Here is a 13,478-nt window from a genome sequence, read left to right on the forward strand (position 1 = left end):
TCTCATCTCATAATTCGCTTGACCAAGCTGGTTGACTTCATCATATATAAGCAACTGCAAGGAGCTTACCCATCTTTGCCACAATGGCTGGCGCTTTCGATGCCGCTCCCAGGACGATGAGGGACATGATGGAAAAGGATCCAACACTTGACGTTAAGAATGATGCTGACGAAGCAAATGGAGAAACTCCCTCCCCGGCAGAACGATATGGAGAACCACTGCCATCCAACTGGATCCCGATGTACAGGAAGCCCTTGCGGACTCCAACGCGAAAGCTGAGGATTGCTTGTATTGGAGCTGGCATATCTGCTATGACTCTGGCGTACAAAATCTATCACGAGCAGACAAATCTTGACTGCGAAATGGTCATATACGAGGGTCGCGAAAGCATGGGAGGAACTGCAGGTCGATCCATCCCAAGTGCAAGTCCCCCTCGCTCACGTCTTGTGTTAGTGGCTGGTAAACACGTATCCGGGTGTCGCCTGCGACGTACCAGCACACATTTAGTACGCACGTCTTTTTCTCTTCCCTCTGCCATGTTGCTGATGACCGTTGAAAAGCACCTTTCCGTTCGAACCGAACCCCGATTGGAGCGCGTTCTACGCATCGGGTGGGGAGATCCTGGAATACTTCAACAAAACCGTGGCAAAGTACGCACTCGATCGAGATGTAAAGTGCGACCATCGAGTGGTCAATGCGGAGTGGAATCCAGATGGCGGAAAATGGCGGCTGAAGGTGGAGACCAAGGCGGGCATTGTTGAAGATGAATGCGATGTTCTGGTCTCCGCCGTGGGGTTTCTGTCAAAGTGGAAATGGCCAGAAATTCCCGGCCTCCATGATTTCAATGGCCAACTAATGCATTCGGCGTCTTGGGACAATTCATTTGATTCAAAGGACAGGAAGATTGGAGTGATTGGAAATGGCTCATCTGCAATCCAGATTATCCCCAAGGTCGTTGAGAAAGCGGAGACTTTGACCAATTTCATTCGACACCCAACATACATTACGCCAGGACTGGGCTCTGGAGCTATTGGCGGCAAAGTTCAGTATTATTACACGGAAGCGGAGAGGAAGAGGTTCAGAGACAACCCGGAAGAATTGAAACAGTATCGGAAAAGGATCCAGGCCGCAAGCAATCGTGCATTTGATATGTTTGTCAAGGGATCCGAGGCGCAGGAACAGGGAAAGAAGGCGACTCAGGATCAGATGCGAGAGAAGCTGTGTGGTGATGCTGAGCTAGCCACCAAATTGATCCCTGACTATGGTGAGTGAAGATAGCGAACACATTGCACGAGCAGACTGACACTCGATGTGCGTGTAGAAGTTGGTTGTCGTCGAGCAACACCCGGACCTGGATATCTGGAGGCCTTCCTACGTGAGAATGTCTCTCTCGTGACCGATCCTATTCAAGCCATCGAGTCAGCAGGAATTCGCACCAAGGACGGCACTCTTCACGAATTCGACACGATCGTTTGCGCCACTGGATTTGACGTGTCTCATCGCCCGCCTTTTCCTCTCATAGGCCGCGACGGCCTGTCTCTGGCAAAAGCCTGGGAGAAGGAGCCGCTGTCATACATGTCTCTCTGTGCATCGCAGTTTCCTAATTTCTTCACCTTCTCGGGCCCAAACTCACCCACCGGTCATGGGTCTCTCATGGCAGGCCTGGGCTGGTCAGCAGACTATATTTGCCAATGGTTGAAGAAGATGATGGAAGAAGACATCAAGTCGATAGATGTCAAGCAAGAAGCGCAGGATGAATTCAACACGTACAGCGATGAGATCATGCAAACGCTAGCCTGGAGCGGAGGGTGTCAAAGTTGGTACAAGAACCACCGTAAGAATGGCAAGGTCACGGCTGTCTGGGCGGGTTCTGTGCTGAGTTATCATGATATGATCGAGCATCTACGACCAGAAGACTTCAACATCTCGTACAGATCGCGTAACCGCTTTCGGTTCATGGTACGTCGGAAGCAAGTCATTGAAGACTGCTGAACAATGCTGATTTCTTGTAGGGCAACGGGAGAACGAAGCGGGAGTACGATCCAGACGCAGATCTTGCATGGTATCTGAAGAAGTAGAAGAGAGTGGCAGACAGAGGCCGAAAGAGAGCTGAATGGTATCGGTAAAGTATCTGTCCGTCTCCAGGCTCTGCTAGTAAGCTGGTATCCTTTTGTACAGTCACTTCCTGCTCCTTGATTCAGCTCCTGCTCCGCTTGGGTGGTATCACCTCCCTACCTTGCAGCTCATCGTGGACCACGCAGCTCTGCACCGTTTTGCATATTTGAGTTCATCGTTGCACAGGTTCAAAGGAAGATCCGTATCCTTTTGTGTAGGTGTCAACGCCGAATCTATCGATAAACCCGTTACATACCGAGCTTGCGTGGACAGTTCAGGCGATGATCTACATGAAGAAAGCCAACAACGCGCCGCCGAGGGCTCCGCCGGCAGCCATGATGGGCACAGCGGTGGCAGGCGCAACACCGCCCGACTTCGTGGATGTCGATGCCTTGGTCGAGCTGGCTGCGGAGGAAGAGCCTGAGGCCTTGGTGGTGCTAGCGCCGGCTGCGGCAGACGTACCGCTAGTGGTCCTGTTGGTGCTCAAGGAAGCCGAGGAAGACCTGCTTGAGCTGGCCGAGGAGGGAGTGGTAGCTGCGGCACCTGCGGCACCAGTCCTGGACGCGGTAGAGGATGAGGCTCCGGATCTGGAGGCCGAGGATGAGACTAAGGATGAGGAAGATCCGGATCTGGAGGCAGAGGAAGAAGAGGGCTGCGCAGTGGCGAGGGCTGCCATGCCCAGAACGAAGATAGTGGAGAACTGCATCGTGGGCGAAGTGGTGTTGGGTAGCGGAGTGAAGACGCGGGTATTCGACTGGAAGCGTGGAATAGAGAGACTCCATCGGGCGGTGTTACGACATCCGGGGATCCAATCTCGACAATATCAACACATGCTGTCAACAACCTTCGAAAGCCGCCATTCGATCGCAGCTCGACCGCGGTCCGCCCAGCACAATGGCGACAGCACCTCCTCCGCTTATTGAGGAGCCACTGTCACCGTAGCAGTGGTCTGCGGCGGTCCAGATACTGGCCGCGAGCCTCGAACAGTCGAGCTTGAAGACAGTTCGGGCTTGTGTGCCACCCAAAAAGACGGCTCCATACACCTCCAACTACTTTCGCGAAGCCTGTCGAGCAAGACTCTTCTTCAACCTCGAGCACGGTAGCCGCCCATTACGTCCAAGCAGACCATCAGCGGTCACCATGGTTGATCTACAGTCAACACCTTCGGATCTCATCAAGATCCCCAGTCAGGTTGACGAGGAGGACCGCGACCTTTGCACTCCTGCGCATCCACACTGCGAAACGTCTTCCACAGATCCGCTAGCCCTTACATGGTATCTGAAGAAGTAGACGGGAATGAAAGATTCCTCCAAATAATTGGTCAATAATCGTTTGATTGTAGCGTGTACCGTCCGATACGGTACTTGCTGCTTTCACTGATGTTTTCTGCCCAAACTCATGTATCTCCCTAACCTTCCATCCTTTGTAAGGATGACCGGCCCACGCCCCCTATTCTATTGAGCTGATCGCCGCACAGATTCCAAAGGAAGAGCGCTGACGCCATGCGTTAGCACAAACTCCTGGTGTCGTGATATGCCGACCTACCGATTGTGCGACCACGCCCGCTTGGGTCCATCAGACCAGCAAGGCCAGAACAGCGCCCCCAAGGGCGCCTCCAGCAGCGATCATGGGGACAGCGGTGACCGGTGCCACGGCCTTTGACTGCTCGTGCTGCCTGCCGAAGAAGTTAAAGAAGAGGCGGACTTAGAGGAGGACGAGGCAGCAGTAGCGAAGACTGCCATACCCAGAACGAAGACTGTGGGGAACTGCATTGTGTATGCTGTGGTGAGGCGGGCTGACGGTAACAGGTTGAGGCATTGGATGAAGTTGTTGTGGGTCGACAGAGTCGTGTTTCTGCCGGAATACTGGAGGCCTTTGTACCTTTGGTCAACTGGTCCGCGACGGGCATTTTTGATACTAGCTGATGTGAACCTGCTCATGGCAGTCAGCATCTGCTCTCGATCCGATGGCGTGCTCCTCGTTGGATTCTCGTTGCTTTGAGGTGACGTGGCAGGACGCGCAACGACGTTGCTGCGCAGTATGAAGGCCAGAATCCTCCTGATGCTGTCTGAGCCAGTCTGAGTCAGGACACATCGAGTTCATTCACCTCAAAATTTCTTGAGTTGCCTGATTGAGTGCCGATGCCTGCAGGATTGTTGGTGCAAGAACATCCCATTGGTCCAAGCGTACGTTAAGCCTTTCTCGGGCCACTAGGTTTGCCAGCTCAACTTCGACAACATCGACTCATCATGAGCGACTCGGAGGGGCGCAGTCGGAGCTGATTTAATCCTTCAACGTCCAACAAGTTCACGATGCATATCGCGCAATACTCGGCCTGCGTCGTCCTGAATGAGGCTGTGCTACCAACGATCGCTGTTCTGGCCTTGACGTTTTGGCGAACGTTACAGGACGCGAGCTCCAGTCTGGGATCCCAATCGTCCTTGCCTGTTGCCCCAGGAGCGTCGCATGCTCTCACTGAAGCAAGACTTCCCAAGATCAGTCCAAACCACACCTCTGGAGCTACTTCGAACATCATGGCCCACTCGCTGCACTTAGCACAATCGGAAACGAATGGCGCTGTATATTGCACTCATGAATGCCTCTTGCATTTCGTTCATGGCCAAGGTCCGGCCGACACTCGCTGTCCTAACAGAGCGGCGCACGGCTCTGATCGAGGATCGAGTGGGAGGATCGTTGATCTTCTCCCGGAGCAATTATCCGAGCAGAGTGAAAGTGGTATGACTCCACTAGCAAAGGGTGGTCGGACCAGCGAGCTGTACTCAGTACGTCTGTTCGGGACGGGACACTGTCTCCTCGCCAAAACGTACCAACAGAGCGATTACGGATGGCTGCAGAACGAAGCCGCGGTTTATGACAGGCTTCAGTATCTGCAGGGTCAGGTTGTGCCAGTCTTCTGTGGTGTCTTGCGCCTTCCACAAGCAATTTCTTCCGCCAGAGGCACCGAGTACCATCATTTGCTGCTGCTTTCTTGGGCCGGTGATGCTTTAGGCCGCAGGCGACAGGATGAGCCGCGACAATTGGCTACGCAACTCCAACCACAGATCGTCTCGGCCATCACAGCGATCCACGAGGCTCAAGTCGCCCACGGCGACCCGGAACGTCGTAATATCGTCCTTGATGAAACGTCCGGCCGAGTCATGATGATCGACTTCGAGAGAAGCCGGATATATAGCGATCGACCTCCTTGCGACCCGACCGGACCATGTCAGAAGAAGTACAAAGACAGAAAGGGCAGGCAGAAGCTCTGTACCTACTGCCGGGACCTATGGGTCGCGAGTGAGGCGCTGTTGGTCGGATCGCCACCCTCGTCTACGGAGCCGGAACCGGATACTACGGAGCAACCTACTGCTCAGGACGAAGCCATCGATCCAGTCTCACCGGGCGCTGATGATGATGGAGGCAATCGGCCCCCGCAAGTCCACGGAATGACACTTCGCAGCCGGAAGTAGCAGCACATGTCAACGTGTAGATGGACCGTGGTTGGCGAAGGAGGGATGTGTGTACTGACAGGTCAATGGAATACGACAGGCGATTTGACTGTTTTTACGACCCCTGGTCCGTAGTCTGGAACGTGAACCAGGCGGTCGAAGTGCATGATTGAGGATATTATTGCCGTGGGCTTCGAGATAAATTGCACAGGCGAAGAATGCGGCGATTGTTGCGTGCACGCCGCTTCTTTCCAAAGGCAATCGATACGGTCGGCGGCACTCGTTTCCTGCTAAGTTTCCCCGAGTTCTTGCGATTTTGTATCGTGTTCTTGGTACAGATTCGCTTCGCTTGTTGTGTTGTCAACTCCGTTCTGGTGGCGATAGTCCTTCCCGAGTCGACTGAAAGGACTTGCGAAAAGTGTCGCTAGCCACGACGATCCAACGTAGAATATAAGAGCTGTCACAGCCCATTGCCAATTCTGGCCCCTGACGCTGCCGACGGACCATGCGTCAAATAAGAGAATTACGGAAGTGCCACCGACCAGGGTCAATTGTATGAGAAGTAACAGGACCACGCCCACTTTAGACGATAGCACAATCTCTGTGATGTTGGAATCTAGTCTCGTCGACATCCCTGGGCCTCGTGAGGATTTGACCCTTCCGAGTACTTCAATCAGAGCGCTGTTGTCTTTGCGGCTTGGTCCAAGGTTATTGTCGGCCAGGCTTTGATTTTGTACACGCTCGTTCTCGTCCAGGAATGAGGCTTCACCAATGCTGTTGCGTGCTTCGTTCTGAGGGTGACGTATCCATATGTGCTCGGTGATTGCTCCTAGAGGCTGCACCAAGAGGATGAGAGCGACCAGCTGGCTAAATCCCCACTCTTCCTCCTTTGATCCCGTCTGAAGAAGGTTCTGCTGGCGTGGAATTACCACCTGAATAGTTCCGAAGATGAGGCCCCATAGAGAAATCCAAAGAGAGGCGGAGAACGATCGCAAGAACTCCATCATAGCAATGGCGGGGACCGAGGGGACCAAAAGGAGGCGGAACCACCAAAGGTATCGTTTTCGACGAGTCTGCCTGTACCGTCTGGCCGGAACCGACAAGACAAACTCGATCCCTCTTACCACGGGACCGCGAAAGCCGAGGCCGTACAGTCGTCGCGTGGATGCGAACATGTCTCCAACTTTCCAGATGTAGCTCACGAGCAGGAGCACGTACCCTATTGGTGCGTCGTTGTTCACGCCGTCTCCGTATGTCCTGCCCCAGAAGCACCTAGCGGGAATACCCCAGCCCGTAGGCTCATCCTCCGAGATTTCAGTGTCGCCGGGCTCCGAGATATTGATGATGCCCCAATCAAAGCTCACGGTGGGTACCAGTCCGATGACGAGCATCAAGAATAGCACCACCATACCTCCCAGGCGCCAGGCTCGAACGGCAGGGTGGGTGGTCATGAATGGCCGTAGAAGGGTCAGAGCGGAAAGGTGAACTGAGCTTGCAAGCCAGGCAAGGTACAGCACGACCTGATAATGATAGACGCTGGTCTCGCCATTGCGGAGGCCAACGAATCCGGCGGCCATGATGGCGATTCCCGTGACAATCTGTTGGTCGCTAAGCACGAGGATGGTATGCTGCAATACTCGATGAAGTATTGGATGGCGATGTATTCTCGATTTGATCCGCATGATCCTCGTGTCGGCGGGTGATAACAGCTCTGGTTCGATCACGCCAAAGGCGTAGGCTCCGAGCACCACGGCGAAGGAAACATAGGCGGAGATCAAGAACGCCAGGATCACACCGATTCCGGAGATGTCGGCATCGGGCTTGGTGACAGCACCAGCCATGATGAGCTGCTCGCACTCTTCGTAGGTGAGACGATGCATGATGGCGAGACGAATGGGTGGCAGCCTGCACCAGAGCAAGAATCAGTGCGCAAAGACGCGGAAGCCATAAGTGAGGGTGCAAAGGATGACCGCTGTTAGAGTTTGAGACCGTTCGTATCGGATTCCCTGGTCCGTTTGAGCGGCATTCTGACTCAGCACAAGGGGGAGCTCCAGAGCGGCCGATGAATATAAATTTCTCAGATTAGAACCGCAGCTTAGGACGCCGAGTACGCGACGCTGAGGGCTGTGCTCTCAAGGCCGCTGGTACATCTTGTCAAATGCCTAGCCGGCATTTCCACACAGTTCGATATAGTCTCCTTCGAAGCGGTTGGAAGGCGAGTACTCCCAGGGCAAAGGAAGACTTCCCCTGTACTTCTTTCCCTTCTTTCCCTTCGCTCGCGAGATATGATTCATCATGATGTAGCCCACCGCTCCCTCTTCGCATCGCTGACGCTTACGTTCGCGCCAGACTTCGTCTGAATCAGACGGGTCACGGAAGCGGCACTCCCCAAAGTCCAAGTAGAAGACCTCGTATGCCTTTTCTTCCTGCCGGCGGACCAGAATGTTTCTGGGCTTGATATCGAAATTGATAAAGTCGCTATCAGAAATGGAACCGATCACTTCGATTGCCTGATCGCAAATGGGTGCCCAGTCCAACTCCGGCGTCCTGTTTACGATCTCATCCAGAGGGAATCCATCAATGTATTCCATAAGGATAGCTCTCATCGCGAAATCCTCGATCAAACTTTCCTCCACCTGCAGCTCCTCGTGCTGCGGATGCAGCCGAACGCCCGCGAACAACTTCGGAACATGAACGCCCTGCATGGCGACCAGACGGTCATATATCTCGAGCTCGATCTCGTGGCTCTGGACAGATCTGCAGTGGAAACACGCCTCTCTCCTCGAGACATTCCATTCGTCGTAGGCGCAAGGTCCTTCCTGCTCCCACGCCGCCATGAATAGAGGCAAGTAACCTTCACGAACAAAGTTGATGAATTGGAGTTCACTTGACTTCGTCGCCGGGCCTGAGTCCAAGAACTCACGCAATTGGGCGGAGAAATGTCGGTCGAACACCTTCAAGACCATTGTCGGTACAGGAGTCGTATGGTCCTCCAGCTCCAATTTCACGTGGAGAACAACGGACATTGTTGAAGGCCGAATGACATCGATGATTCTGACTCGCAGCTCCGTCTCGTGGCCGGACAAATGTGGTATAACAGTTTTACTGTTCAGGCCACGCACTTTGAGCTCCAATATCGTGTCCCTGATGTACGGGCTACGCGCCAAGGAGACAGCCCTGGATCCATGCACCACGTGACAAGTTCGAGACCACCTCGTGCTGTGAGGTGTCCACGTTCTTTGCTTTTCACCACCCCGGCAGAAAACATAAGTGCGCCCTCAGCGATGGAGCTTTAGGCACCAGCGCCTTGAAAAAGACATGTGAGCGATGACATCCGTGGTCGCCGAGGAGTGGTCCCGGTATCATCATTTCGACTCATATTGGGCGCAATAGAACGCGTCTTGTCTTTACTGGTAATTGACGTAGTAGTACCTCCCGTCTCTGAGCATCAAAACTCGACGCTGACAACAAGGCCGCATCTCACGATGTATTGTGGAACTCTTTGGTCGCGTTGTAACTCTGGATGCAATTGCTTCTGAACCTTACATTTCACACTTGACGCACGGACAGCGCAAAATGATCTATATTGATGAAGGTGATCGGGGCATTACCGAGACGGTCAAGGCATTCCTCAAAACAGAATTGAGCGATGATGAGCTCCAGCACTTCAAGCAAGCCTTCGAGAAGGGGGCCAATGTGCAATTCAGACCAATGATGCATCTCAAGATCATTCAGGCATCGAAGAAGTATCAGGGCAAAACGCTCGCAGAGCTACGCCGACTCGAGAATGAAGCTGGAAATGAGGACGCGTTCATTGCCGTCGATCAGAACTTCATCGACAAAGGTGCAGTGTGGTATGTCGCTGGCTTTGCCGACGAGGACGATGTGGAGTGTGGACTTGCCGCGGAGGAAGGTGTTTTGATCAGAGCGTTGGTGCGCACAGAGTATCTCGCAATCGCACACACCTGCTGGACAGATGGTAATCTTACCATGGACACTGAGTTGGAGAATTTGGAAGAAGACATTGTCCCGCTGCGACACGATTCGGAACAGTCAGAGCCGCTGGGTGCGGACGATGAAGGAGACGAATCCTGGAGTACCGATGAGATTGCGGTCGTGGCCGCGCCTGGGAAATACGAAGAGACGACAGACAAGAAGATTCGCAAGGACATGTCACCGATGCCAGACAAGGCAGTCAGATTGAAACCCGTTATCGCTCAACGTGAGCATCTCATCAGTGACTGGACCTCACCTGAGGACGCCGAAGGGGATCAGACTCGGGATGGGATAACCTTTCCAGCGGGGAGTATTCGCATCGCAGCCAAATATCGTCCGAGCTTTCCGAGAGAACAATACAAGTGGCCCGAAGGCTCGCTTTGAATATGTATTCAGGCGCTGTCGCGTAGCATGGTGTGACGACCTGTAGGTAACTCAAGCCAGCTTCAACGAGACCAGGCCAATCTCGACAGCATCGCCATTACTCCTATTGCTCAAGAATAAGTCTCCAGTCGATCGGGAAGCTGGGAATGTCCTCCGCCGTTGCCAACCAATACTTTCGCTTTGCCTTCCTTGAACGATCCTCGCCAGCTGTCATAGTCTTTGACCTCGTGACTCCCAACGATGTCCTCTTGTGGCATGGCGTTGATCACGGCAAGGTTCTGCTGGAATCGCTCGAAATCTTTCTTGGGTGCTCTCTCGCCGCGATCTGTGATTTGAACCAGATCATAGCATGGTGCATCCATATTGTCGTCGCCATCATCGCTTACGTCGTTAGACTCGGGATCGCTGTCGCTTTCTCCTCCATCGGCGTCATCGTCATCGTCATCGTCATCTGGATCCTCTTCCTCATCCTCCTCCTCCTCCTCCTCCTCCTTACTCGCCCCAGAACATGGGCACTGGAAATGCCTCGAACGCTTTGATGAGATGTTTGTAACCCGACATCTGAAAGCTCGACGGGCCGACCCAATCATAGACACCAAATGAGATGAAGTCGACTCTCTCCTCGGGCGACCCGGCAGTCATGTATCGTATAACATTCAGGCGATACATCTGGTCGGAAGACATGCTCGAACCGACCGGAATTGGCCGGAGTCCTAATTTCTTGAGGAACAGCTTCGTATCGCGAACGGCGGCCCGGTGCAAGGCAGCGAGCTTTGTGGTGGCATCGGTCCAGATCTTCGACTGCGAGATTTTGTACCCGCGCACGATGGAGAACCTGGCCGTTTGTCTGACGATCGCGAGATTCTTGCGAACCTCATCAGGGCTGTACATGCGTGCGATATTGATTTTCGCTGCCTTGAGCTGACCGGAATCTCCCCGGACTAGGTCGGTATCCAGCTTCAGGAGGACGTAGATGCCCTCGTTCTGGAGTAATTGCATGGCTTGTCGCGGTGACTGCGTGGCGTCTGCGCATTCGATGAACATTGTGTTGATACCCAGCCGATGGAAGAAGGGTATGTCCTTTCGAAGATTCTCTAGCCAGTCATCGCTCAGTGGATTGATTCTGGACTCTGGACCGGGCAGGCTGGAATTCCGTGGTTCGTAAGGTACACCTTTGATCAGAAACTGTCTTGTTAGTTGTTGAGATTGTGCCAAGTTGGCAAGAAAAACATACTCGTTTGCTATCTTTCCAAAACCAATTGCCTTTCGTCTCAATGGGCGAGATGTTGCCAGCAGCGTTGATCTCACCAGACGAGTGATTGGCCATTCTGGGAATGCTTCTGTAGTATCGACACGACGGGAAGATCTGGATCCCGAAAGAATGTCCATGGCATAGCCGAAGAGTTCAAATCCAAGATGCTTCCATGACGATTCGTGTGATATAGCATCTTCACGCAAATACCGTAAGGTAACGAGCGGATGAAATGAGTCATGTTGTCTCACTGATAGGCGCTGGCAGATTTGCTGAACTCGTGGCGCGGTCGATGGAATCTCAGCACATCGACATACCCAGTGGTCAGACGATGAAGGAGGATGTCCGTCGGCAGCGGCAGCATTACCACTGTCTTCAGGAGGACAAGAGTTTGTGGAATCTCGCTTGTAAGCACGCCGTGAGGCAGACCGCTTCGGATGGGATCCTCGATTCTGGAAACGATCACATCTCGAGACCTGTGACTGTCAGCTCAATATTTGACATCGCAGACTGATTGAAGAGGTCTTTCCAGAAACAGTTCGCCACCAGTCAGCAGTCGACGTTCATTACCTTGCGATGAGGTTCATCGCTTGGTGAACCATGTGTTGTGTCCACGGCCGAGGTGGAGACTCCAAAACTGTCACTTTCAGTAATGTGGGTTCTTTTTGTGAAATTCGTACACGACGATCATGAAGTCTCCGCCGCTGTAGCATCGGTTTCGTGATGAGGCAAGATTGTGGGCTGGCTCCATTGAGGGGTGTGCTTGAAGATGGAAGTCCTCCATGGCGGAGGGTGGTGCGCGTAAAGCTCGGACCAACACATGCGACTTCTCTCAAGATACATGCTCTTCTGAAACGCACTCAACGGCATCCTTCAACTTCACTGTTCACATGATCCTCAACCCTCACACGATGAGCACCGATGCACCGCCGGACTCGCACATTGACCACAAAGCTGCCATAGCTTACTGGTCGAGCCTACCACCAACAGTGGATGGAGTGCTCGGCGGCTACCCACAAGTCAGTCGAGTCGACCTGCAGGGCTCTGCCAATTTCTTTGCCAAACTCAGGAGGAGGTCGAAGGAATTTCCAGCGGGAAGCAAATTGAAGAGAGCTGCGGACTGCGGTGCTGGCATTGGACGAATCACAACAGGCTTCCTGAGCAATGTTGCGGAGATTGTAGACATCATTGAGCCCGTGAAGTCATTCACCGATGCGGTCAAAGATCAGACGTACGTGGGAGCGATATACAACATCGGACTGGAGCAATGGAAGCCTGAACACAAGTACGACCTCATCTGGAATCAGTGGTGTGTTGGGCAGCTCACAGACGTTCAGCTTGTTGCATATCTACGGAGTCTGCCTGCATCTCTGAATCCCGGTGGCTGGATAGTGGTCAAGGAGAACCTTTCCAACAACGCGTGGGGCGAGGATGTGTATGACGAGACCGATAGCTCAGTCACCCGCGCCGATGAAAAATTCCGGAAACTGTTCCAGGAAGCTGATCTGAAATTACTCAGTACGGAGGTGCAGAAAGGCATGCCAAAGGAATTGTACCCGGTCCGCGTCTACGCCCTTCAGCCGATGTGAGCTTTGCGATATGGGCACTATGCATGCCAGCTGCTCTGATAATCAACATCATCACCCACATCCTTCGACATCATTTGACCAAACGATCGGTTGAGCTTTCGTGCGAAGAGAATGGCCGGATGACATGGTCGGGGACCTTCGACAGCGACACTCCGACCGCCATACGGCGCTGCAACTGCATTTGTCAAGGAACACCGCTGAAGCTATGGACCTCAAATAGCTCAGCCCGAGTTCAAGCTTCGCCAACGTAACCCTGTCTACATTTCATGGGATTCAGCTCGCCAGTCAGAGCATCTAATCATTAGGACTGCTCATCAGTCTAGCATGCCTTCAACATTCTTCACATCAGACAGATATATCGCACGCACGAGGGCCAAGCTATGACACAGGAATATTGATCATGCCACGCGGAGCGCTGGTATTTTCCCTCGAGATGCAGGCACCGCCAGCAAAAGCATCGTACGTCCGCGAGCAGCAGCCGTGTATTGCTGACGGCATCCACTTCGACACGGGCAACGGATACCGGTGCCGTGACGCGGACTGTACCTTGGGGTTGCAGCAAATCACGTCCGCGGGAAGGCACGATGGGTGCTGACATGCTTGGGCAGCTTCATCCTCGTTCCCAGATACGGTTCATACTGCACAAGCATGCACCCTGTTTGCTGGTTGGCGCAACCTTGACGTGGACGGATA

The 13,478-nt window shown here is 53.4% G+C and overlaps 6 protein-coding genes across 6 annotated transcripts; 4 read left to right on the forward strand and 2 right to left on the reverse strand.

Annotated features, from left to right (window-relative positions):
• Positions 1-239: 239 nt before the first annotated feature.
• On the forward strand, positions 240-2,078 carry MYCGRDRAFT_83947 (uncharacterized protein; the record flags this gene model as incomplete). The annotated part of the gene is made up of 5 exons (XM_003856403.1): positions 240-365; positions 454-506; positions 561-1,264; positions 1,322-1,959; positions 2,013-2,078. The coding sequence occupies 5 exons, from the start codon at positions 240-242 to the stop codon at positions 2,076-2,078; spliced, it is 1,587 nt and encodes a 528-aa protein (XP_003856451.1).
• A 5,648-nt stretch (positions 2,079-7,726) lies between these two features.
• On the reverse strand, positions 7,727-8,598 carry MYCGRDRAFT_66601 (uncharacterized protein; the record flags this gene model as incomplete). The annotated part of the gene is made up of 1 exon (XM_003857162.1): positions 7,727-8,598. The coding sequence occupies one exon, from the start codon at positions 8,588-8,590 to the stop codon at positions 7,727-7,729; it is 864 nt and encodes a 287-aa protein (XP_003857210.1).
• A 542-nt stretch (positions 8,599-9,140) lies between these two features.
• Positions 9,141-9,944, forward strand: MYCGRDRAFT_35346 (uncharacterized protein; the record flags this gene model as incomplete). The annotated part of the gene is made up of 1 exon (XM_003856404.1): positions 9,141-9,944. One exon carries the CDS (start codon positions 9,141-9,143, stop codon positions 9,942-9,944), a length of 804 nt encoding a protein of 267 aa, XP_003856452.1.
• A 110-nt stretch (positions 9,945-10,054) lies between these two features.
• MYCGRDRAFT_107396 (uncharacterized protein) lies at positions 10,055-11,331 on the reverse strand (the record flags this gene model as incomplete). The annotated part of the gene is made up of 3 exons (XM_003857161.1): positions 10,055-10,349; positions 10,441-11,129; positions 11,179-11,331. 3 exons carry the CDS (start codon positions 11,269-11,271, stop codon positions 10,055-10,057), a joined length of 1,077 nt encoding a protein of 358 aa, XP_003857209.1.
• Positions 11,332-11,403: 72 nt separating this feature from the next.
• MYCGRDRAFT_102643 (uncharacterized protein) lies at positions 11,404-11,939 on the forward strand (the record flags this gene model as incomplete). The annotated part of the gene is made up of 1 exon (XM_003856405.1): positions 11,404-11,939. One exon carries the CDS (start codon positions 11,429-11,431, stop codon positions 11,708-11,710), a length of 282 nt encoding a protein of 93 aa, XP_003856453.1.
• A 168-nt stretch (positions 11,940-12,107) lies between these two features.
• Positions 12,108-12,785, forward strand: MYCGRDRAFT_98635 (uncharacterized protein; the record flags this gene model as incomplete). Its single annotated transcript, XM_003856406.1, has 1 exon — positions 12,108-12,785. One exon carries the CDS (start codon positions 12,108-12,110, stop codon positions 12,783-12,785), a length of 678 nt encoding a protein of 225 aa, XP_003856454.1.
• Between the last annotated feature and the right edge of the window lie 693 nt (positions 12,786-13,478).

This window comes from Zymoseptoria tritici, chromosome 1 (genome assembly GCF_000219625.1).
Source record: "Zymoseptoria tritici IPO323 chromosome 1, whole genome shotgun sequence".
Taxonomy (NCBI): domain Eukaryota; kingdom Fungi; phylum Ascomycota; class Dothideomycetes; order Mycosphaerellales; family Mycosphaerellaceae; genus Zymoseptoria; species Zymoseptoria tritici.